Consider the following 24,563-nt stretch of genomic DNA (forward strand, 5'->3'; position numbering starts at 1 on the left):
GACCAAACTTTTTCACGAAAATTAGTTCGATCTGTTCACCGTTAGATGGCGACACCACAATCGTCCATGGCGCCATCTAGCAGCAACAGTGGAAACTATTTTCACTACAAACTTGAGCATTTTCCCACCGATGGCGCCACTGGTTTTAATACCAGCATTAGCATAGTTTAGCGATTGCCTGCTATCCAGAGAGCGATCGCTATGTTCGATAACGTAATATTTGTAAACTGAACCGCTCACAGAGCGATTTAGTGAGCGATGGCCTTTTTGGATGCACCCAATGCTTCGAGGAAGCGCGTCAAGACGACCAATCGCAAACGCGACGAATGTGTAATGAGAAAAAGAAGTCACCGATTGGTTGAAATTCCTTTGATGTCGAAAGGAGTGGGGATGGTGGAAGGGCGAGTGAATGTATGCTGGTCTGGCCCGAACGCGGCTGCATCCCCGTGCCAGACCAGCGAGCAAGTAGTAACGCTAACGTTAGAATTTTGTCTTTTGTTTATTCTTTATGTTTATTTCGCCGGGGAAGAAGGGAAGCCCGAGAAACGTGGTATCGTTGGAACGGGTTGCTGGTGGTCGGGGATCGGTCAGAAAATACGCATCAGCGTCAGTTGCACGCAAGGATTCGCAACGGTGGATCAAGTAGTCGAAAGCGTATTCAGGCAGCCTTCAACGTAAACAAAAATGGAGCTAGGGGCGGGAGAGCCGCAGATTTGTCGACTCTGCGGCCAGTGCGAGAGTATATACATTGACGTGTTCGGCGAAGAGGGTACCAAGAGATTCCTAGGCCTTAAGATTTATTCGAAAATCAACATTCTGGTGAGTAGAATGCAAGAGGTGTGCCATGGGGTCTGGGGGCCCCAGTTGCATCGTCGAGGAGGGGGTTAGAAAAATGGCCGGGGCAGGGGAGAGAAGAGCATGGGAAGAAAAGATATTTTCCGTTTTCATTTTCGATATTTCCTCGATGACCGCATACCGTTTCCCGTTGTTTCATTCATAGTAGTATACATGCTTCTCTGTCGTACTTTTATTTCAAATAAAAACTACTTACCTGCATCTCAAAAGCAATTTATATTGTGCCCAAATTTTTGGAAATTAACTCTCTAAGTATCAATGAAAAATATAATATCAGATAAATGATTTAAGTTTGTCCCTGTGATATAAATATAAGTTTTCATTACATGTTTCTATTAGTTTGTCATAAAATACAGTTTTATTTAACAACAAATTTTTCTTTGATGACTTATGAATGAGCAATTGAAAATCCTTTATTCATTACCAGAAGTTTTTGTATACAGATTTCTTACACTAATAAATTCATTTGTTGTTGCATGAAAAATTGTAAAATATTAAATGGCATGTGTAATTAGAAATGATGAATCCTATACAGAACCAATATATTGTATTAGAATAATAATTCATTTAATAGAGATAAGACATCCAGTTTATATTTTAAGGTCTTACATTTTTTTATTGTATAATTATGTGCTATTTTAAATTTGTTTAATTTATCATAATATTTTGTAATCATTCTTTATAAGCAACTTAATTTACTTAATGTATTTTTTTGTTAATATTTTATTAAGCATAACACCATTTTTTTCACACTGCAATTTTTTAAGAATTTTTATATAATCTCAAGTAACAATATCACATATAAGACAATATTAAATTAATTGTGAAATTTACGTATTTTATATATTTCGTAACTATATGAGAATTATTTTTATTCAGTACATCGGTAGTTAATTAATAAACGTTGTTGTAGTTACTCAATTATAGAAAGAAATATCGAGGTTTATACCGTGTAATATTAGAGTGGGTACCAGATCGGAATCATAATAAATTTTATCAAAGGTGTATCTATAGAGCGGTAGGGTTTAACTAGATTGCACATCCCTTGTTATATTTGATTTTTAACGAGAAACTAGACATTTTTCTCTAATCAGTTAAGAGTTGTACAAAATCAGACTTTCAATTAAGAATTTAAAATCGCATACATTTAGTCTTTAGGTATTTTGTTTGAATCGCAGATAGATGAGAGGGATCCTCTGCCCAAGGCGATCTGTGTTCAGTGTCTGGGCAAGCTCGAATTCGTTTGCGACTTCCAAGAGGAGTGTCTTCGCACCCAACAAGTGTTACGCGATCGATACAATCTGCCAACCTTAACAGAGACTGTAAGTCTACGTTGAATTTAATGTATAGCTCTACCGCTCGTTTATGGTGTCACCGGAGCATGCAGCTCATTTTTTTAACTTTACTATCTTTGAAATACAAATTAAATTAAGAATGTATCATCTGGTATTATAGTGGATAGAAATTTAATCTATCAACTATGGACAATTCGTGCGCGAGTAGTTTAAACGCTACATTTGTAGAAGGTCCTCAGTGACTGGTCTTAGCAATGATACAACAAACAATATCCTTTTTTTTATCGATTTGAAATAGTATTCTTTGTAGTATGCATTCATAGTATAAAATATACGTCACAAATACCAGATCGAATTCATTCTTTTAGTATTTCAAACAAAATTAGTAAATTTCTGGTACCCGCTTCTATTTTTATTTCAATTTATTCCTAGGCTGATGTAAAGATTGAAGAAACAACGCCGAGCACGTCGACGAACAATAACAACAATGACATAGACAAAAATCTTAATTCTCCAAGCGAAGAGAACACGAAAGAAGTAGAACCACGCGTTTCGAAAACATCCACGAAGAGTCAGAGAAGCTTACGAAGTCAACAACAAGTAAAGATTAACGAAGAACCCGCAAAAGATCCAACAAACGCGCAAAGTACGAACGAAGATAATATAGAAAACGTTCAGAGTGCCGAAACAACACCCACGCGGTGGCTTAGAAGTAGACAAAACACGGAAACAACTTCTACGAATGAAACAGCATCATCCGATACGCCGATTGCGAATAGGCTTAGAAGTCACAATAGTTCTACTACGGAGTTATCTGTTAGTCCACGTAGCAATTCTAGCGAGAACGTTGAAAAATCGACTGGGAAACAAGATCCGCATACCATTCAAATTCCAACATCGGCGTTAAATAATCTTCTGACTATCGTATCGAAATCACCAAACATCGAAGTATGCGTTAAGGAATCCAGAAATCAAAACAGCGATGTCGAAGACATTAGTTTCACCGTCGAATTATGTAAAAAGGAAACCGACGACATCGCCACTATTCGAGCGCGTGTATTTCCAGATCAAGGCTCGTGCTTGGTAGACAAAGCTATCGTTGGTTTTTTACAAAATCAGAGTTGCGTAGAAGCGAACAGTATAATAAATACTATTATAAATAGCAGCCTTAAGAACGGTAATTCGACCAAGTCGAGAGATTCCGCGGAATTCGAGGAGAAATGGCAGGCTTCTCAAAATCCGGGAGAGCTGTTCAGGATCGACGGAGAAGAGATTCGCGTAGATGACAACGTGGAGCACGTTGTAGCGGATAATAAGAACGGTTACTCTTGCAAATTGTGCCGGAAATGGTACGAGCGCAAGGACAAATGTATAGTTCACGTAAAAACGCATCTCGGTATCAAGCAGTACACTTGTAACTTGTGTAACGCAAAATTCGTCTGTAAATCCGACGTGATAAAACATATTCGATGTTCGCATACTAATCCCAAACCGGTACAGTGTCCAAAATGTCCGAAGAGGTTCAAATCGAAATTCTATTTGATGGAACACGACAACGTGCACAAAGGTGTGAGGCCTTACTGTTGCACCGACTGTGGCCAGAGTTACCATCACAAAGTGTCGTTACAGATTCACATGAAGTCACATTTGCCACCGCAGAATTTAGCTTGCGAGTACTGCGGCAAGATCTATCCACACCGCACGAGACTGCTGTGTCACATTTCGAGTGTACACTTGAAGAATCGTCGGAATTTCAGGTGTCGGTTTTGTTACAATCTTTATTCGAGTCTCGCGGTCCTGAACGAGCACATCAAGACACGCCACGCGATCACGTACACCTGCGAGATGTGCACCAAGACATTCAAAGTTGAGTCCAAGTACAAGGCTCACGTGTTGCAACACTCCAATCCCAAGCCCTTCGTATGCAACATTTGTAACAATAGATACGCGTCGAAAACATTCCTGAACGAGCATCTACTGAAACACGAGGGATTGAGGAAACACATCTGCCAGAAGTGTGGTGCAAGATTCGCCCAAGCTAGTCATCTAGCTGCGCACCGGCACGTGCACGGCGAAAAGAAACACGCGTGTCCCGAGTGCGGACGAAAATTCAATAGGCGCGATAACATGAAAGTACATAGAAAAAGACATTTCAAGGAAAAAAAGACTGGTATCAATAAACAGAAGAATGTTTCTGTCACCGAAGTGACCTCCGCTACGTCTAACGAAAAGTAACGTCGCTGACTGATAAGACCAAGATCTTTCCGAAACAGACGTATCTTTAAGCACCAGAACACCGTTTCTCAAACTTTGATTTACGGACTCCTGGGGATCCACGAATATATGCGATCATAAGAAAATAGGGAACATTATTTAGCGGAACAAAAGAGATACTTTCCGTAGTATTTTATTCTTATGAAAAGTACCATTGGAAAGCTTTATTTTTCAAGAATAAAGTTTGAGAAACGCGGTGTTAAAATATGTAAATGAACAACATCTGATACGATGTATGTGTAAATCGATGCGTCTATAAAGGGAACTGATTGCAAGGTATTGTTGCGACGATTAAAAGTAAAAATTTTCTTCAATCGTGAGAAACAAAGTGATATTAATTGTGAACTCTTGTCAGGCCTAAAATACGTGAGAGTTCATTGTAGAAATTCACTTTTAATGAGAATTTTACTTTTAACATCGAGGATAATACATATTATCAGATCGATTGTGACAATAGAAATCGGTCGATTCACTTTCACTTTTGTCATTCGTATTACTCTTTTCGGTGCATCAGTCTTTTTTTGTACATAATCTAGTAGGTGTGCATTTAAGAAATTACCGAGATCTTTTAAGTATTCTTTCCATTTATATATACTACGCCATAAGACTTTTGCATGTGAAATACTTTCGATTAGATTTTACCAAAGCTGTAATAAGTGTAGACTGTGGAATATGGTTTGGTAATCCGTTGGAAGCATATTTTGTATCGAATTCTTTGAAAACAGATGTTATAAAAATACCGATAAAAATCTTGAATCATAAGGAAGCCAAAGGAATATCGAGTGCATTATTACAGTTGGAAATTTGTATATGTTTATCGCACAGTTAGCTTCCTAAGATAATCTGGTTCATCGAAAACTGTAAATACAACATGGAAAGGGCTTCCAAAGTCACGCGAACCCAGACTCCAAGGGGTATAAAAATATTTTCTACATATTTTTACATGACTGTTTTTAAATGAACAGCAAAACTTTTAAACGATACACGTGCGAGGTATATTTTACTCTATTTTCGATTATATTTTACATATAAGATTATATGTATATATGTAAGGATCTAGCGGAAGCAATTCGAGAATTTCAGATACTTTAAAGTCAATTTTATACGTCGTTGTATTTCATCGACAATGAGTTAGCTTTACGATACAAATGAACAATCGATTGCTCTCGTTAGATCTTGTAATAAAAGTAACAAAGATGAAAATTGATTATGTGATCTACAAAGAAAAACATAAGAACTGTGTCTAAGTGCCTTGATCAACTCGATATATTTTGTTCACGTGTTGCGCAATTGTTGATCTACGAAAAAATCATTGGTAATTGTTGGAGTACTTGCATTACTAGCATACGGTATGGGTCTTCCTTAAAAAGGAAGTCGATTTTAATTCTTTATGCTCGAAAGGTGACTTTACCCAAAATTTGATGAACTGTACTGGATATTTCAAGATAAGTTTTCATCAACGTGTACACTGTTTTGACGAGTGTCGATATTTTACCTGATCCGAGCGTAAAGAATTTTATATATAATCGTGATTATTACTTCCCTTGAAACAAAAGGAGCGATTACTGATAACGTTGTTCACGCTAATGAACTCGCGCGAAAGATATTATATCGAATATTTACACTTTCATCAGATAGTTAAGTTGTATAAGCAATAACTCCTATTTTCTACGAGGCGTTTGTTAATCTAAACTATTTTTCCATTTAGGAGATAATATACTTGTCAGTAGAGTTACTTTTTTTTCATAAGAATAGGTGTTAATATGTCATTGAAATAATGCCCGATAAATGAGTAGCATATAACGATTTCTTGACAATAAAAAGAATTTGTTTAACGATTTCATAACTTTTCTCAATAAAGAATGATATTTTTGGGATTGCTCGATCAGTTCATTCTTACTTTTAATTTCTCTATTTTTTTTTTTTCTATGTTCCTGGTCGCATATGACGTTCACTTCTATCTTGCATGTCCATGAAATCTTCAAAATCAATCCTACTTTAAAAAGTTTTGAACACGTAGACAAATTGTAGATATAGACCTAGTTTGCTCTGTACAATATAGACTATTCACGAATAGAAGGAGTACCAAATTACTTTATAAATTGAATGAAATTTGGCACATTACAATTTCTCGTCAGCTACAAAAAGAAGAGACTTTATTCTCTTGGCAACGAATTTTCTCTTTATTGTTTCAGATGAAAGAGAACGATGGATTGCCGCGAAATGTTTGTATACGATGTGTCGGTACATTGGAATTTTTCTGCGACTTTTATGACTGCTGCCACACCACTCAAAAGCAGTTCTTGGAGGTTGTAAGCAACTCAATTTGTTGTCTGACTAAACCTATGGCCCAAGCTCATAGCATTTTCTTATTTCCAATTTTGTATATATTATTTAAACATCGATGTCTTTTATTCCTCATCGTACAGAGATCAATTACCAGTACTTAGAACTTTGTTTTGTATTTCATAGACCAAGAATGAGTCGCAAGGAACGTGTCAACGAGAAAGCGATGCCGAATCCGACAAAGAGAATGCTTTTCCACCATCAAACGACGGGAAACGTAAAGTAAAAGCTTTATCAGTCGGAAAACAATCAGAAACACAGTCAGCAAACAGTTCAGTTTCGAAGAAAAAATCTGTGATAGATGCAACAGTTGAAAAAGATGAAAGAACAATAGCTCACGGTAAAAGATCAGAATTTATGCATAGTGCAATAAAGATCATTTCACCTCTGAAAGATGATGCCTACAAGAGTATACATTCGCAACAACCCTTACGTCGTAAAAGAGGCAGAAAAAGTCAAGCAAAGAAGATGGAAGAAAGCAGTTTATTTTCGAGTCTTAAGAGGAAACTGCAAAACAATATAAACAACGAAAAAGTAACTGATAATCAGTATAAGAGGCATTGCCTGCGCGCAATCTCGATGAATAGTAAATCTAACGAGATTCATAATTCTGTGATACCATCCAAGTCTAAAATCGAAGAAGCTGCGAAGGGACAAATAGTAGTAGGCGCGTTATCAAATGAATTTCTTGACAAAAATAACGAAAACGATCCTCTATCCAATGATAGCACGCTCGAAACTAATAACAAAGACTTGGTTGCAGTTAAAGATTCCGTGAAGAAGCAAAGCAAAGCGATATCGGTTATCGTGAAGCAAGAAAAAGGGGAGACTACGGGTACATTTTCTCAACAAAGTAGAAAAACAAATGAGCTCGTCTGGATTCCTAGTGATATGTTGATGCAAGGAGAAGAAAATTTTGTAACTGTTAAAACTCCAAAGGTTCAACAGGACATGGAATCGTTGCACCTATTAGAGGAGGAAACAAAAGAAATTAGTAATAGTAAAAGTGATTATACAGTACAAGCTGATGATACAAAGCATTTCGATGGTACAACCACCGCTGTTCCCGAGGATCTGAAATCCAAAATATTCACAGAACAAAATCGTGAGACCGTTATACGTTCCTTTCAGACTAACGAGAACATCATTCCAAAAGAGATACAGGTAAATAAAACGGAATTAGATGTTAAAGTGGATACGACGAATGAGAATATACAAGATGATTTGGAATCTGATGAAGGCGATATGTCGTTGTCGCAACGACTCATTCGAAATAGAAAGAAAAGAGATAAATCGTTCGGGAAAATCTCCCAGTTGATAAGCAACGAACAGAAAGAAGCTATCGAAACTTATTACGTGGTCGACATGTCGGTCGTTAACTCGGCTGAAGTGCAGCAGAATTTAACTATAATCGATACAAAGAATATACGCTGCAACATCTGTGGTACTTTTTATCTTAGAATGGACAAGTGTCAGGCAAGTTTTAGTAATATCGATTACGAACGATTTAATTCGGTTGATTTTCACGATCGATTCAAGTAATTTTTATTATTTATTATCGTCACAGGTGCATATTTGGGGGCACTTACAGATGAAACCTTACAAGTGCACGGAGTGTGACTTTGCGACGGTAACTGTTACCAATGTTCGTTGTCACATTAGAAAAAGTCATCTAAAAATTAAACCGTTCGCGTGTAATCTTTGCGAACGTAAATACGCAACTGCCGTTTCATTGGAAGAACATATTAATTCTCATACAGGTGACCGTCCGTATAAATGTAAACTTTGTAACTTTGCAAGCTCGAGTCGACAAATGCTGAATTATCACAACAGTAGTCACAAACCATTAAAGGTAAATTAAATAAGACTTTGACGCGTATTAACGACGGTATACACTTTCATTTTGCGTTGTTTAAAGGTACTAAAAATTTTCCAGGATATTACATGCAAAGTTTGTAACAAGGAGTTTTATTCGAGGGGCAGATTACGCGCGCACATGATCATACACAATAAAGACAAAGTTGTAATGTGTCAATTATGCTCTGCGTATTTATCCAGTCAGGAATCTCTAAACACGCATCACAAGAACGTTCACATGCAAGATTACGTATGTAACGTATGTGGCAAATGCACCAAATCGAGGAAAGCTTTGCACAATCATCAAAATGTAAATTATATTTGATTATATTGTTAACTATCGAAAGAGAAATATTTATTATTATATTTGGTAATATTACTTAGCAATAAAATAACGAATTTCTTTATAGGTTCATTCCGCTGCGAAGTATAAGTGTTCTCTGTGTCCAAATGTATACAAGAGTAGTCAAATCTTGAAAGAACACCTTCTAAAACACGAAGGTATTAGAAAATACAAGTGTAACGTCTGCGGAAAATCGTTTGCTCAACAATCTCATTTAGCAGCTCACATGGCTGTTCATAGTAAAATTAGGTACGTTTTAAAATATCTTTTGGATAATACATTATAATATTTTTTATTACATATTTCATTTGTTATAGATTTCATTGTCCCGGGTGCAACAAAGCTTTTAACCGGCACGATAACATGAAAATCCACACTAAACGGTGTAAACTATTTCTCCAAAATCCAGATCTAAAAAATGTTATAACCAAGAGAAAAAGGACTACTTCGTTTAGGAAAACGACAGAATTAAACGAAGATTCAACGAGTGGGGGTACAACGTATTCCGACACTAACGTTGAAAATGAAACTGTAGATTCATTAGGGCAGAGCGAAGTCAAGAACGAAAAATGTAAGATGAATCTCTGTAAATTAGGACTGAATATTTCTTACATCAACCCCGTGGATAAAACATGGAGTCACGATAGTATGTATAACGAAGCAGGTGGAAGTACGGGATCTGTCAACATTAATTTAATTCAAATCGCAAATATCAACGAGACCATAATTCCAGATAGCGAAAATCTAATTCGCGAGAACATATTAGGGCCAGAAAGTTTTTAACAGTATTTTTGTAGACGCGTAGATGAAGTGAACTCGAATGTGTTTCAAACGAATGCTGTGAATCGTCCACCTTGTAATTATGGTGCACAAAAGTACAAACGCACAGTATAACAAACGTTATTTGTAAGTACTTGAACCTCAAGTCCAAAATATTAGGGTAATCCAATTGACAGTACAGTGTTTTGGATTACTTATACTCGATATATTGATACAATCATTCCTGTGCTTTAATAGATTAGAATTTCAATCAGAACTTTAGATCTAAGGTTACGTTAATATTTTTCTAACGATATTGTACCATATTTTTTCATATTCGATTAGACTTAGATAGACTATTACAAGAAAACCGATCTGCACGAACGATAATTTGATTAGTGATATTTTTGTATACTCGAACGATATTTAATTTTGTAGCGTTCGCGCGTTTCGGTTTTCGGTTTACGAGTTAGCGAGCTCATCCTTGATGGAAACTTCAATTCCACGACCAAAGAAAGCGCCATTTTATTCTTTAACTAGCAAAGGAAGTTACGTCAAGGTAAAACGAGGTACCTTTACGCTTATTTCAGTGATAAGGAAGGAAATAAGACTGATAATCGCTATTAAAATTCGTAACGAGAAGTTCCTATCTAAAACAATTAGGCCTAAAAAATTTGATGTTTTGCATTTTCATCGTGATCATGATTGTACCGATGTATTAATCATTTTGTTTACTATTAACTTAAGAAAACTAAGCGGAATACTTGCCATTGAAACCAAACGTAATGTTGATAATGCGAAATAAAGAAATTTTCTTTTTGAAGATGTAATTTTATTACTTAATTTTAAATATTTATATTTAGATATTAGTAAATTAGATATCTATGTTTATGGTTCGATTCGAAAGTCAAGCTGAGTTTCGATGAATGAATTAATAAATAGAAAAGAAAGGTGACACGTGGGTCGAGTGAAAGTCAACGTTGACCTAAATTTGTACGTAGTTTGTACGTAGTATCTTCGGAGTTTGTACAAAAGTAGTACGTCCAAGTACATCTTTCGACAGTCGCGCGTTCTATTTCAGCGCGTGAACACGCTTCTTCTTCATTTATAAGTCAATCTCGTCGACACTGTACAAATCGATTTCATTACGGGGCATATTAGAAATGTTTTACTTTAATTAGGAAAATAGCTTGCGAACCAAAAAAACGATTTGGTACTTGCATCGCAATTGAAAAAAAGCCATAATAATCTTAAATAAGTTACAAAATCGCTGGTGACCAAGTGAATTAGAACTTGACTGTCGTTCAAGCGACTATAACATTCTTTAATAATTTATGATTCGATAACATGATTTATCGATTAATCACGGCAAGAACGCGAATTGACGTTTGAAAACTAAACGCTAGTGACAGTATTTTTCCACTCTTTAATCAACGGAATTTCAATCTTGATAATACCAAATAATGAGACTCGTATACACAAAGTACTTACTACAAAAATTTCCAATTGAATCGTAATCATACTTGAGTGTGTGTCAGTGATGTTAGAGATGTGGTAGTGATAAGCTACCAATTATATTGACTGAATAAACGTTACGCTGCTACCAGTGAGTTTTCACCTTTCAATGAGTTAACAGCGCCTACAATAATGTCTCTCGAACCACCGAAATACGAATTTTTGAACAAGGAAGACACCGCCAAACTATTATCAGTATTCAACGGAGAAAGAACCGCATTTGTACTCGTAGGCCCGAAGAAGTGGTTCTTTCCTTCTAAATACACGGAGCAGGCTAAAGGATTTTACAATTTTAAAGCAAGACCCGATGACACATGGGTCGCATCCTATCCCAGATCCGGTAAGTTTGATATGCCTTTTTTAACAAAATATTCCTTATTGAAAATTTAATCGTTAGATTCGATTTTATTTTTTAAAATATTCAATAATATTTGAATTTTGTTTATCAGGGACAACCTGGACCCAGGAATTGGTGTGGCTGCTGTCGAATAATTTAGATTTCGAGAGGGCGAAGAAAGAATTGCTTACGGACCGATTTCCGTTTCTTGAGTTAGTATGATTTAAATCTACCTTTCACGAGATACTGAAAATTTACCCGTGTCGAAATTGTTGATACAGGATGATACGAAAATACAATTGATACGATGATCTTCGGATCGCTGTTATTGAGAAGATTATTTGAGACAGATAAACGCATATGTATATACGTATACGTTTATCGTAGAATTTTCGTCACAGCTATAAAAATCATTCGACAGTTTTCTTTATCGAGTAACGGGGCTAACGCTCGAAGAACTATGTCAACACCATGACAAATTACATGGTTTCTTCGCTGTCTGTGTACAACATCTCGTGACCCACATCGCATGCAAGTGAAAACGGGAAATTATACGCTCGAGAGAAAAAAATGAGAACATAAACAAATCGTAAATAAAACATTACATCGGCACGCGAATCATTTTCTCCGGATTTCTATCGACAATATCGCACGAGAAAAACGTATCGTTTTTTAACAAATTTAAAAAAAAATAAACGTACTTTTATCTAGATTCAGTATATTTCATCATCCAGAAGTGACGCGTGAATTTGTGGAAATGAACGAGGGCGATAAATGCAAACAAGAATTGTGCAAATGCCTAAGTTTACCAGGATACGAGATGTTAGAGAAACTTCCGTCTCCCAGATTCATCAAGACACACTTTCCGTTCAGTTTACTACCCGGAATTCTAGATACCGGTTGCAAGGTAAAAAATCAGGCGCCTGTACAAGAATAGTTATCACAGGAAAAAAGTTGAAATAACGAAACACGTTTGTTCCATGAAAGATAGTGTACGTCGCGCGAAACCCGAAAGACGTTAGCATTTCTTGGTATCATTTAAATAGAGGGATCAAGACTCAAGGATATAAGGGTGACTTCGCGCAGTTTTGGGACTTCTTCCAAAATAATCTCAGTAAGTATCGTTTTAGTTAAAAATGAAACAACAAAATATAACTTAATCGTCTTCGCTTTTAGCATCGTGGAGTCCTTACTGGGAACATTTGAAAGAAGCATGGGCAGTGAGAGATCACCCGAATCTTTTGTTTATGTTCTACGAAGAAATGCAACACGTGAGTCGAAGAAAAATTCGATCGAATCCCGTAAATAACTTTCGTGATATCTTTGTTTGCATATTTTGATTTTAGGATTTTACGAAAGCTGCGAAAAAGGTGGCGAAATTTCTTGGAAAAACGTACACCGATAAACAAATAGAAGAATTAACGGAATACTTGAATTTCAAAAACTTCAAAAATAACCCAATGGTAAATTCGATCGTATTGAAGGACTGCGGTATTATTACAGAAGACGGAATATTTGTTAGAAAGGGACAAAGCGGCGGTTGGAAAGACGTGTTCACACCGGAACTTAACGAAAAAGCTGACAAATGGATAGAGGAGAATCTTAAAGGAACTGATCTCACTTTCCCATTTTTCGACAATAATATTTGTAATAAATGTAATTAATATTTCATGTAATCATGATTATCAATGTACATAAATTGCTCTGTGAAAAATATGTTACAGTATTGCTTAAAACAAGATGCTATTTATTCTATAGAAAAGTGCGCAAATATTATTTACAAAATAATAATAACAACGTCGTTTACCTGTGTTCTTGTTTTTTCATATTTTCGCATTTCACGACTAAACGTACCAGTACATTAGTTCTAAAAGCATTCCGTAGTTCATTTTCTGCCATTTCTGCTGTCGCGCGCAAACTTCGTCCACGCTTGCGGAATAAAATATTATGGTAACGCTCTTTGTCACATTCTAACAATACAGTAACGCTGATAGTTCCTTCTTTGCCAACATCCAAATGCTCTATTGTTAGTTTTATATTGTACGGAATTTCCTGCTGCAAGTTATCCATCAATTTAGCTCTAACCGTTTCTGTTACTACAGTTTCAAGCGGTTGGTCAGTGCACACATCATTTCTGTATTGCCAATCTTTTAGCTTGGCTGAATCGAGCAAATAATTCTGAAACATATTTTCGAACGTATAGGACGTTAGTAATGATTTACGATTATTTTTATTTTAAACATTTGAGTCTTTAAACACTTATGTCTTACCCTTAAATCATCTATACCATCTCCGGTAAGCGCAGATATCATGAAAATATCGTCAAATTTTAGAGACTCTGATTTTTTTATAAATTGTCGTGTCATCTCTAGCAACACAAATTTATTCTTTAGCATATCAACTTTATTAAAAATCAATAATAGCGACGAATCATTCCTCCTATTCTTTAGATAGTCAAGAACATATTGATTGATTTTATGTCTGGTATAGATATTAGTTGCATCTTGTAATAATCCGATAACATCTGCTTCGACTATGGATGACAGCGGATCTTTGGTAAATGTTTCTTTTAACTTGTACTTCTTTCTTTCGTAGTGTGACGTAAATCCAGGTGTGTCCATGAATACAATTTGCGTATCGCCTTCCGAATATACCGCCTCGCATTTGTGCATCGTGGTATGGACTTTTGACGAAGTAGGACATAACTATTTATCGAACGGACATTCGTTTTAAATAAAATACTTCGGTTACAGCGACGAATTAAGAACGTAAACAGAAATACATACCGATCTTTTTGCAAGGTTATTTATCAGCGTACTCTTTCCAGCATTTGGCAATCCTACGATAGCAACTTTTAAAAACTTTGAATGTTCTCGACGTAATATCACGTCCTCGTCGGGTTTTAATGTATATTCCTCTTGGTTAACCTCATTGTGTGGTACAGTAGAGAATGTAATTAATCGTTTTAAAAAATGCAATTCAATTTGACGTGTACACTTGCGAAATGCAAATAACATTATTTGGAATATTTTTGTCTTTTAGTATAATTATTGAAACATTGTTTATTCGTCTAAATATTCCTTATTGTAAATAGATTAATAGGTTATATTAGACAGGTATCGGTGCTTTTTAAACTCTATACTGCTCTACTTATTAACTATACATTAAAACACAACAACGGGTATCAGTTTTCTTCTGCTGTCTTATATCTCAGTGATAAAGTAGTTTTAAATGCGAACTTTGCCGGACTTTATTCAACTTTATTGAATACGGGAACACGCGAAATTTTCATTTGCTTGTGTTAGTGGTTTAGTGCCAGTGGCGCCATCGGTGGGAAAACGCCCAAGTTTGTAGTGAAACTAGTTCCCATCGTTGCTCCTAGATGGCGCCACCGATTCTTTTAATCAATTAATATTTATTTTTCACAAATAGATCATTAATACGATTCTTTTGCTTTATAGTATAGCAGTATATTAGCTAATACGTTAAATTTATCATTTTTATGAATAGATATTTAATGGAGCATTGATTATCGACCCTTTCGTTAATCGCGCCATCTAGGAGCAACAGTGGGAACTATTTTGACTAAAAACTTGGGCGTTTTTTAATGAGATGGCGCCACTAAGTAAAACGTCGCTAATTATTAATAATTATTTATTAAAATAATAAATTTGATATATTAACTAATATATTGCAATATTATAAAGTATAGAATAGTATTAATTAAGCGTTTATTGACCGCGAGATGTCGATACTGGTCGATACCATTTGTTGGTCCATGAAACGCACCTTGTCTGCATTGGCCTACATCTGTGATCACATCTGTGATGCTAAACGCCAGGAATTCAAGCATAATTCAAGCGGCAGCTCGTTTCCTCGTATTGACGTGTGTTATTTGAATTCAGATTATCGCATATGTGTATATAGAATTTAGCTGCAAAGTCTATCGCATAATCGAACTTCTGGGATAGGGAAGTCAAGGTGTGTTACAAATTATTTCAAGTATATCCTGCTGGCAACGATGAATACAAGAAATGCGCCGATGCAATGCATCGATTTAAAATGCACTGGCAATGGAACTTAAGCTAGGACCTTCCGCGAGCTACCTGCGAAAGTACTTATGAAAGTGATAAGAGAAATGTCGGATCGCTTATTGTATTAATATCGAGGATACGGCGAATAAAGATGCATCTCTGAGAAAGATCAAACGGAGCATGCATTTCTGGATTAATAAACCGGCGGGCAGGTACTACGGTTTCACTGGCCGCCGATACCCCGCCACACCTCTGCCAAAAACGCGCTTCAGTAAGATTATTTGAAATCATTTTCTGTTTTTCTCTCCTTTTTCTACACCTAAATTTCGGTAACCCTTAGACTGCCAACTTGTCCTATATAAGATAAATAATGTACCTGTAACAAATCTTGATAAAAAGATGTTCATGGGTTTTGCAGATCGTTGTCGATACAATGCAGATTTAAGACAAATGGTTACTCCGCTTCACCGCTTCCAAAACCTGAATGCCACAGGAAACATGGCCGGTCCTAGTAATCTGAATAATTGCAGGATGATACAAACATCTATAACAGCTAATAATAACGAAACTCAAAACAGGTTTCCAGTTGGCTCTAGTCAACGCATCCAGCTGAACAACATCTCCAAGTAATTAAAGAAAAAGGTCTACTAAGAGGATTCTGAGGAACATGTTCTTCCTATATACAGGGTGACTCACTTATACATGTCTATCAACAGAAAGTACTTATAAATGATTCGCCCTCGATTACAATTTTTATTATTTAGAAATAATGTTAGTATTTAGAAGAAAAAAAAGCGACAAAAAAAAGCATTTAAATCGTTTTTATTTATAGTAATGTGACAACTGCTGGGAATACTCAGTTGATATTATCGAATACGACTCCGAATGGAACTAACAGAAGTCTTTTGGACTTCTCGGAATTCAATGACGCGGAACTAACGTGTTATAGATTCCGTTGTTGTGTCTGGATATCGTTCGTACTCACGACAGTATTCGGCGGTGCCGCAAAATTTTACTTCGCCGATCAAGTGAGTCAAAATTAATATATCTCAATTAAAAGTAATTTTATTCTATTTGAACAAAATTGATTTAACGTTAAATTACTATATGAACAGGGCCAAGGTATAGAAATATTGGCAATTTGGGGTCTAGCGACGTTATTAGTATTCGTGTGTTTGTACTCTATTCTATGTCGTCGAAGGCAACGCAACAACCATCAAGAGCATCGGATTCAAGAAGAGCATATCGCGTCTGTAACAACTACAAATACAATACCCAATGAAACTATTAGACCCATTTCCGTAGTAAGGCAAAATCCACCACCACCCTATCATATAGCCATTTTAATTCCGCCTAATTCATCGGACGAAGCTCCGCCACCGTCTTACGATAAAGTCATGCGATAAATTAATGTTAATATTAACTCATAATGTATAGAACTCTATCACTATTTTTTCATGTAATACATTTTTTAATGATGAAACATTGATACAATATACCGTCATGGTACACCATTAAACACTAATGAGCTTTCGATTCATGGAAATAAAAAGAAAAAGGAAAAAAAAAAGCATCAAGAAATGTTCTAGGATAGGCAAACTTTACATCTGTGATATACATAGCGATGCAACATCGACATCATTCTCGATAATATCTATAACTTAAAGGAAGCGTAAGAAAACTATTGCGGGCATTATACAATGTCTAGGCCACGAGACGAATATGCTTGCGATACTTTGCGTTTGGTGATAGAAAATGTGCATTTTAATTTTTATACTTAAATGTACGTTCGTAATTTTAATCGCGAAACATACGAAATAGCGTACAATGGAAAAAGAATTTTTTCGTTCTATTTCCTCGACGAAAGATATTTTTGCAAGCTATTTGCATAAAAGAAAGTTAATCATGTAATTGTAATTTATGTTAAGTTAATATATCCGTTTGTTTAGAATAAAAATATAATTTCCGCAACAAAACGAAGCAAGATTTAAATCGGCGCACAAACGCCACTCGTATTCGATGTATAAATTGCTCACTCTTCCCCACAAACCGATAACTCTAAGCATGGATAAAATTACAACTTTTATCGCATAATAATTAATAAAAATATAGATTACGTATTATATGTGTTTTATAATATTTAATTTTGCACATGTACGTAATATGGGTAAGTGTATACATACATAACGCACACAGGCCAAGCACGCATACATCTTTGTTAGCCTCCAAAACAGTTTTCAACTATGGACATAAACAGAACTAACATGTACGAATTACAGCTTATACAGTAACTTCGTCTTACGTTTAAAACAAATTTATATAATATATCATCATATAGAATATTTAATTTTACTGACTAACAATAAACTTCAAGCTGTACTTTTATATATCAAAATATAGCTTGAAATAAAGGAGGTGTTGTTACTTCTTCGTTTCAAGTACCAAACTCGATACAAATTTTTATACCGTACTATGTTTGTATAGCTTTATCGTGTAATGATTAAATGTAGGTGCTCATTTTGTATATATAACGTGTTTAAATAATATTTTACTACGAGATTTATGTATTAAAGACACATTCGACTTTCTCCATATACATAAAAAGATCGAGTAAATTGGACCAATACGAAGATCAGATGTGCGGACGAAAACATAAAGAGGTTATAATTTGAATATCTTCCATACTTCATCGATTAATTTCATTATGTTTTACGAAACTAGAAAGTTCAGACAACTTAAAGCTACGCATAAACAATATGTAACAAGACGGTAATAAAATGGAATAAAGTTACCAACATAAAAAAATATGTTGCATAGAAAGACAATATAAATAAAAAAAAATTCAAATTTCTAAAGTTTTTATTTTTAATTTTTACTAGTATAAAAAGTAACGGAATTGAATAATTAAAATTGTATAGTTCATTGATGCATTTACAATTATATAAATAGATATCTTTCCTCTTTTAATACTTAAAATTTAATAAATAAATAAAATTATTTTACACTCTGCGAAGAATAATTTTGAATATTTAGATTACAACAAATAATATACCGAATTTTGTAGCGCTACGAGATAAAAATTATTCGTGATACTCAAGTTTAAACGATCCAATGTATATTAAACTTTACGAAGTATTAAATAGTCTTTAAAAAATTTAACTACTACTACACAGACATACAAAACCAGTATTTTACAAGTGTATACATTCTTAATGAATATAGCTCGAATACGTTTCATAAAAGGAAACAAATACCTAAAATAATGTATTCTTATTATGATATTAAAGCTAGCAAACAAACGATAAGTAACTGCAACTGAGTCATTACTTAGATTACGTTCTTTGATTCGGTTTAATGATTTGTCACAGTTGCATCTGTAAAGGCACTTGCATAATTGCAAATATTTACACATCTATCAGTGACAGCTCAGAATTATAATATTACATTATTATATTGTTTCGCGATCGGCGTTTGTAAAATCAGTTCTGTAACTCTGTGTAATAGATTCATAAGAAAGACTACACTTATAAAAATGTCTTCCCCCATTACTCAAGAGATAGTCACTTTTGTTATCATTGGGTGCAAATTCTAATAGATCAATCATTTAGACATGTTTTTGTTATATTATGAATACGATACTTTATACCAGAGTAGTATAGAAATTTCAGTAGTAATACTAATCATAATTTGCTTGATAATGTGTACCTTGCTTAAACTCTTTGAATTTCGAATAGCTTTACGTCGGTATCATACCAAATCGGTGGTTCAACGTTTCTAAGATATATAACACCCCACATATACGTTCTGAACCAAGCAGTTGTCCCTGCATTTGCTTGATATCGCCTGATAAGAATGGGATGTGGTACTGGTAACAATCCAACTAAAGTGCCGTGTTGTAAAAATTTCAAAATTTCACTTTCATCTGTGAGACCTCTAAAACATTTAAGAAACACATAATCAAAAAAAAAAATATATATATATATAATCGATTATAACCTACAATATTCGAATAATTTTTATTTTGACAAACTTTAAAATGTAAAAATGATAAATCGTGTTTACTTGTCAATGCATATTTTTTCAACTTGCGGTACAAGAACTTGGAGTAATCGCATAATGGTTTGCAATGGAAGTTTACTCTTCCATTGATACACCCAATCGCTGGACGGAACCCATTGATTTACATTCTTAGAGGAAGTCGTGTGTTCCGCAACTCTGATACCTCCTTTCTGTTTAAATAATAAATAAGTAAGTTCTAAATATTCAAGTCATAGATGAGCAATATAGTTATTTTCTTACCGGTATAACGGTACTTTTTGTAGTATTCATTAAATCCTCAGGACTGTCCGTGTTGTTTTCGTGATTGGTTTTTCCTACGTCAACGGTTACCGAAGGACTTAACGGATGTGCAGATTCTTTTTCGGTCATTTTTTCAATACCTATCGTAAAAGTAATTGGTTAATAGAAATTTTATTAAATTTGGCGATTGGTATTAATGCAGTAACGAGAATGTACCTGGAGTTTCCAATAAAGATGCTTTCAAAGTTCCAGGTTCTGCAGGTTGTGCAGGATGAGATCCTTCCATCGCTGCTTCGTTAACATTTTCACTAGATGTACTAGCAGGTACATGTCGACGTTGTCTCTTGCTCAGAGACTTTGCAATTGTATTACAATCGCTTGGTAAATTCGCTAACGCGTGAAACACTTGTCGTTTACGTATTATAGTATAAACCAAGTTACTGTTGCCATCAAATTGATACTAATGACATGAATTTTGTAATAAATTTATTCAAATAAAAAACATTCTCTCGCAAATGTATAATTACCTGTATGATATTGTTGAAGATTTCAAGGAGGAAAAATACCAAATGATGATTGGTAGGAGCCGAAAATAAAAACCATGGAGTACTAAATGCTTCGAGTAAATGTAATAATTTCGTACTAGCCACCATTGATAATGTTTTTAAATATGGAGAAACATTGACAAGAATTGTTAGTAGACAATCGAATAATGGCTGTAGTCTTTGATGTCCAGTTGTGATTATCTTGTGGAATACGGTAACTAACAAGTCAGCATGTGTACCTGTAACAATTTTATAATTTTTTATAGCAGTTTAAATAATACTATCTAATGCTATAGTACCTGTAAAAACTGGAATATCCATAGGTACTGTGGCTGTATATGGTTTGTTCAATCTGACCCCAAAGTTACGCTCTCCGCTCAACAAAAGTAGAATAAATACGCCGATATGCATTAATCCAACTCGAGCTACAAAATTATTGTCAGTCATTATACATAAAACAAAAAATTATTTCTATATATTTAATTTTCCAAATTTTGAAAAAACTCACATTGATCTGCACGTGAATCGTTTAAATGATACAATATCGGTACCAATACTTCGAGAACATCTGAACTCTTTAGTACATAGTATAAAAATTTTTTGTTATAATCACACATTTTCCAGAAAAACACCAATAATTCTTGGTGAAAGTGAACTTTTTTAGTCGAATTTGGTAAATATGTCTGCATCAATGGATTATTTAATAATCTCGTAATACCTTTCAGTACAAACTGAAAATCTATAAAAATAGATTTTTAATATTACATATTTCTTCGTTTAAAGTTAATACAATCAAATACAGAGATAAATTATACCTTCATCTCTGTGAATACGACTCAGATAATTAATAAATAAATTATCCCCAAGAGTTCCTTCTTCTAACGTGGCACCACCGCTGGTATCATGATCCAATGTTACTATAAGAATTTGTAAAGAAACGTCGACGAGAGGTTCCAACGAATCGGTAAATAATAAATGGTTATACGGTACTCCGAGTCCAACAGGATCGTATGCGCATACTGTATTTAACAGAGATGTGAACATAGGCAGTGCATGTCTGTTACAGAAACGTGAAAGTTTTCTCTTTAAAACGTGGGAATTCGTCTTTTTATTATATTCGTAAGCTCTCTTACTAATTATTATAGTAAAATTTGTCGTAATTCACCTGTTTTCAGAACTAGTCAAATGTTGGATCCATCTATTTGGTGTAACCGAAAGATCCATAGGGGGATTGTACATGGTTTCACTGAAGCATGTAAGTAACAGTTTCAATAACTCTGTTCTATTTGAATCTAAAATTGGATATCTAGGTGGCGAATGCGCGAATCCTACACCAGCTTCCCAAATATATTCGCAGCTATCTATAGATTGCAATTCTTCTGCTTTATCCTGAGTCATTGAAATATAATTTATTAATATTTTTATTATCTTTGTATAAATGAAAATACTTACAGGACCAGATTTCCTATTTGCAGCCACTGTAAAATCAGGGCAAAATAACAAGTCCTGAAACAGATACAAATTATAAAGAAAACAAATTTATTAATTTTATTATTTTTAAGAAATAAGTTATCTTACACAAAGCGCATTAAGTAGAGAATGTGCCAGTGGAATGCTTTCTTCGTCTTCTTTACCAGGCAAGCTAGACCAAAAGAATCCCTTCCAATCGGGATCCTCAAAAATATAAGGCAATAGTCTTGTCAATAAACGGCAACAATTCAAAACAGTTTGTTGTTCTCTTTGAGTTCTACAGCTATTGTCGACTGCTTTTACTAATTTCTCCACTGCTTTGTAACATAGTGTAGCTAGATTTGACGGCGCCTCTTCCCTTAGTATACGAATTTCAGGAGCAGGAATTAAAGTAAATATGTCTTGGACATTAGTCACATTTTCAGACCAAAATTGATCCCAGAATGTATCGTCCGTTGCATCGATCACCTACAGTTAAAAAATAAACAGATATATTGGCTTAACCTAAATTATCACTCGTTAGAGAACATTCGTGAAGTCGCGTAATATGTAAGATTGAATGTAATTTACAAAAAAAGGGATAATTATCGATCCAAGTAAAGAAGCGTGTTTTGGTAATAATAAAAATTGATCATATGGCGATGAACGAGATAATAAACAATAATTTTTACTTGAGTTTTCGACGTCAGCTGAACGACCGCTTTTCTAAAGTTTAACTTTGTGTCAGCATTTCCCATGTTGTTCTATTTTTTATCGACTTACAATTAAAAGATAACGTTTTAAATGATAAAAGTGACTTGTTTCGCTTTAAACAAGAACGATCACGGTCACCGCCATGTTTACACGCTAAACAGTACAGCTGACAACGAGTATAGCAAAGTACCACAGCAGGGTTACCAATAATGACTTATCTTTAATGCGATAACTTTTCGAGTACCTTTATATTACAAAGTAATTTATTTACTTTTAATACTCAAAAATAAAAAATTACAACAATACCTTTCTCTCTTGGATCAATAATATAATAAAATTTTTAATAAGTGTTTACAAAGTATAGGGCGATACATCGAAGACGAATACAATATAATTATAGTAAATAAAATTCTCGATTTATTTTCTATATTTTCCTTGAATCCATATTCTATACATTTTTAACTGTTTTCCTCTATTCACTTGCAACCTTCTATCCGCTAGATTTTGTTCTTCCACAAACCGACAACTCGTAAATAATGTCGTAACATCTTCTACAAATAAATAGATGGCATTCAATTCTTGGTATAAAGAAAATTTTATGACATAATCATAAACAAAAATGAAATATACCTTGGGTAAAAAAATATACCCTAGTTCCATCCCCTCGAGCATAAAAATTTTCTGCAAGACAACTCCCTTGTTTGAATCTTAATTGGGCTAAATCATATCTTCCGTAATCCCTAAATAAAACTAATCCACCTGGCTTTAAATATTTATGTACTTGTTCAATAACGTGCTTCATTCTGTAAATAAAATGTAATCCATAAATTTCCCTTTAAATTCAACTGCATGGTTTCTTATATTTAATTAAAGAAAATATATACTTGTCAGGATTTATAGCAGAAAGAACAAATATTAATATTACAATGTCTAGACTTTCAGGTTGAAAAGGTGTTTGCCATTTTTCTTGGGTGGCATCCAGAACAAAAGCTTTACATCTAGATGTATCGTATGCAGGATTCTGTTTTAGTATATCTATCGCTCTCGTGGAAAAGTCACAACAATATACAAACAAATTTGGATCTGTATTATACAAAAGTATAGGGAACACTGTGTTTCCTACCCCACACCCAATCTCCAAAATTTTACTTCCATTAGAACTGGGCAGATCGAGAATTTTAATATGAGTTTTCATGCTACTTCCATCTTCATCCTTAATTTCGGACCTCAGAGGTTGCTTAATATTTTGTTTTACAGTAGCTGGGGCTAGCTCTGGAAATTCTGTGAATAACCAGTGTCTATCCTTGAAGAATCTGCATTAAGAATACATCTCGTTCGTATATTCTGCATAAATTAATTATATAATTATTCGTACATATAATTTATCCATGTACTTATTTACGTGTATCCCATAAAATTTGTCCCAATATTTGTTAGCTTCACATTCGTATTCTCGGATTTTTTCATTTGGTAACGTCACGGTTGAATTCTCCACTACTTTTTGTTGAGCCAATTTCTGCTGTTCCTCGTCCCATGTGACGTTGTCCCTTTAAACAATAATTATAAAAGAGCAACGTTCGATCAACTGCAAAGTATATTTAAATCGAATGAAACGGATTAATTATTTTTCTAATTTAAATTGACATTGCCACTGGAATTTGTAGGTTAGGATTTTATAACCTTTGTTAGTAAACGTTAAGTAATAACAGATTTCTACCACGCATTGTGTTGAAATACATTGGTATCGTTAGAAAGGATTCTGCTGCCAAATTGAGGCCTCTTTTCGTTCGATTCGTCTTGCTTTACTTCGAACGGATCCTCTGCCATCTTTACCAATATTTACATTCAGTGCTTTGTAGGATAAGCACGCGTGTACCAAGTTACCAACAGTCAACAGCTACCAAATTCAACCAAGTAACGCGTGATAAGAATGTTTCGGTA

The 24,563-nt window shown here is 34.6% G+C and overlaps 6 protein-coding genes across 9 annotated transcripts; 3 read left to right on the plus strand and 3 right to left on the minus strand.

Annotated features, from left to right (window-relative positions):
• The first annotated feature begins 411 nt into the window (after nucleotides 1-411).
• Nucleotides 412-10,552, plus strand: LOC128880922 (zinc finger protein 286A-like). 2 transcript variants are annotated; one of them, XM_054131482.1, is made up of 7 exons: nucleotides 412-819; nucleotides 6,620-6,736; nucleotides 6,897-8,246; nucleotides 8,338-8,622; nucleotides 8,707-8,937; nucleotides 9,038-9,219; nucleotides 9,288-10,552. In XM_054131482.1, the coding sequence occupies exons 1-7, from the start codon at nucleotides 685-687 to the stop codon at nucleotides 9,751-9,753; spliced, it is 2,766 nt and encodes a 921-aa protein (XP_053987457.1). In that variant the 5' UTR covers nucleotides 412-684; the 3' UTR covers nucleotides 9,754-10,552. The 2 variants fall into 2 exon arrangements, with proteins under 2 accessions (XP_053987457.1, XP_053987458.1); XM_054131483.1 differs by having other exon boundaries at nucleotides 6,620-6,733.
• Nucleotides 10,553-10,747: 195 nt separating this feature from the next.
• LOC128880606 (sulfotransferase 1E1-like) lies at nucleotides 10,748-13,393 on the plus strand. Its single transcript, XM_054130870.1, has 6 exons — nucleotides 10,748-11,584; nucleotides 11,694-11,793; nucleotides 12,293-12,488; nucleotides 12,569-12,695; nucleotides 12,758-12,852; nucleotides 12,928-13,393. Exons 1-6 carry the CDS (start codon nucleotides 11,377-11,379, stop codon nucleotides 13,243-13,245), a joined length of 1,044 nt encoding a protein of 347 aa, XP_053986845.1. The 5' UTR covers nucleotides 10,748-11,376; the 3' UTR covers nucleotides 13,246-13,393.
• Nucleotides 13,306-14,894, minus strand: LOC128880607 (GTPase Era, mitochondrial). The gene is made up of 3 exons (XM_054130871.1): nucleotides 14,368-14,894; nucleotides 13,852-14,286; nucleotides 13,306-13,759 (listed from the first exon to the last, which is right to left on the minus strand). The coding sequence occupies exons 1-3, from the start codon at nucleotides 14,596-14,598 to the stop codon at nucleotides 13,385-13,387; spliced, it is 1,041 nt and encodes a 346-aa protein (XP_053986846.1). The 5' UTR covers nucleotides 14,599-14,894; the 3' UTR covers nucleotides 13,306-13,384.
• Nucleotides 14,895-15,351: 457 nt separating this feature from the next.
• On the plus strand, nucleotides 15,352-17,021 carry LOC128881445 (uncharacterized). Its single transcript, XM_054132485.1, has 4 exons — nucleotides 15,352-15,886; nucleotides 16,034-16,241; nucleotides 16,448-16,643; nucleotides 16,731-17,021. The coding sequence occupies exons 1-4, from the start codon at nucleotides 15,796-15,798 to the stop codon at nucleotides 17,019-17,021; spliced, it is 786 nt and encodes a 261-aa protein (XP_053988460.1). The 5' UTR covers nucleotides 15,352-15,795.
• A 2,304-nt stretch (nucleotides 17,022-19,325) lies between these two features.
• Nucleotides 19,326-22,795, minus strand: LOC128881440 (protein HID1). Its single transcript, XM_054132475.1, has 12 exons — nucleotides 22,601-22,795; nucleotides 22,038-22,397; nucleotides 21,912-21,965; nucleotides 21,625-21,848; nucleotides 21,275-21,516; nucleotides 20,968-21,198; nucleotides 20,759-20,884; nucleotides 20,442-20,698; nucleotides 20,131-20,374; nucleotides 19,915-20,054; nucleotides 19,678-19,844; nucleotides 19,326-19,548 (listed from the first exon to the last, which is right to left on the minus strand). Exons 1-12 carry the CDS (start codon nucleotides 22,664-22,666, stop codon nucleotides 19,326-19,328), a joined length of 2,334 nt encoding a protein of 777 aa, XP_053988450.1. The 5' UTR covers nucleotides 22,667-22,795.
• A 147-nt stretch (nucleotides 22,796-22,942) lies between these two features.
• Nucleotides 22,943-24,542, minus strand: LOC128881444 (tRNA N(3)-methylcytidine methyltransferase METTL2). 3 transcript variants are annotated; one of them, XM_054132481.1, is made up of 5 exons: nucleotides 24,340-24,542; nucleotides 24,017-24,169; nucleotides 23,507-23,935; nucleotides 23,253-23,425; nucleotides 22,943-23,173 (listed from the first exon to the last, which is right to left on the minus strand). In XM_054132481.1, exons 1-5 carry the CDS (start codon nucleotides 24,447-24,449, stop codon nucleotides 23,040-23,042), a joined length of 999 nt encoding a protein of 332 aa, XP_053988456.1. In that variant the 5' UTR covers nucleotides 24,450-24,542; the 3' UTR covers nucleotides 22,943-23,039. The 3 variants fall into 3 exon arrangements, with proteins under 3 accessions (XP_053988456.1, XP_053988457.1, XP_053988458.1); XM_054132482.1 differs by having other exon boundaries at nucleotides 24,025-24,169; nucleotides 24,340-24,493; XM_054132483.1 differs by having other exon boundaries at nucleotides 24,025-24,169; nucleotides 24,303-24,441.
• Nucleotides 24,543-24,563: the final 21 nt, after the last annotated feature.

The sequence above is a fragment of the Hylaeus volcanicus genome, chromosome 8 (genome assembly GCF_026283585.1).
Source record: "Hylaeus volcanicus isolate JK05 chromosome 8, UHH_iyHylVolc1.0_haploid, whole genome shotgun sequence".
NCBI lineage: Eukaryota > Metazoa > Arthropoda > Insecta > Hymenoptera > Colletidae > Hylaeus > Hylaeus volcanicus.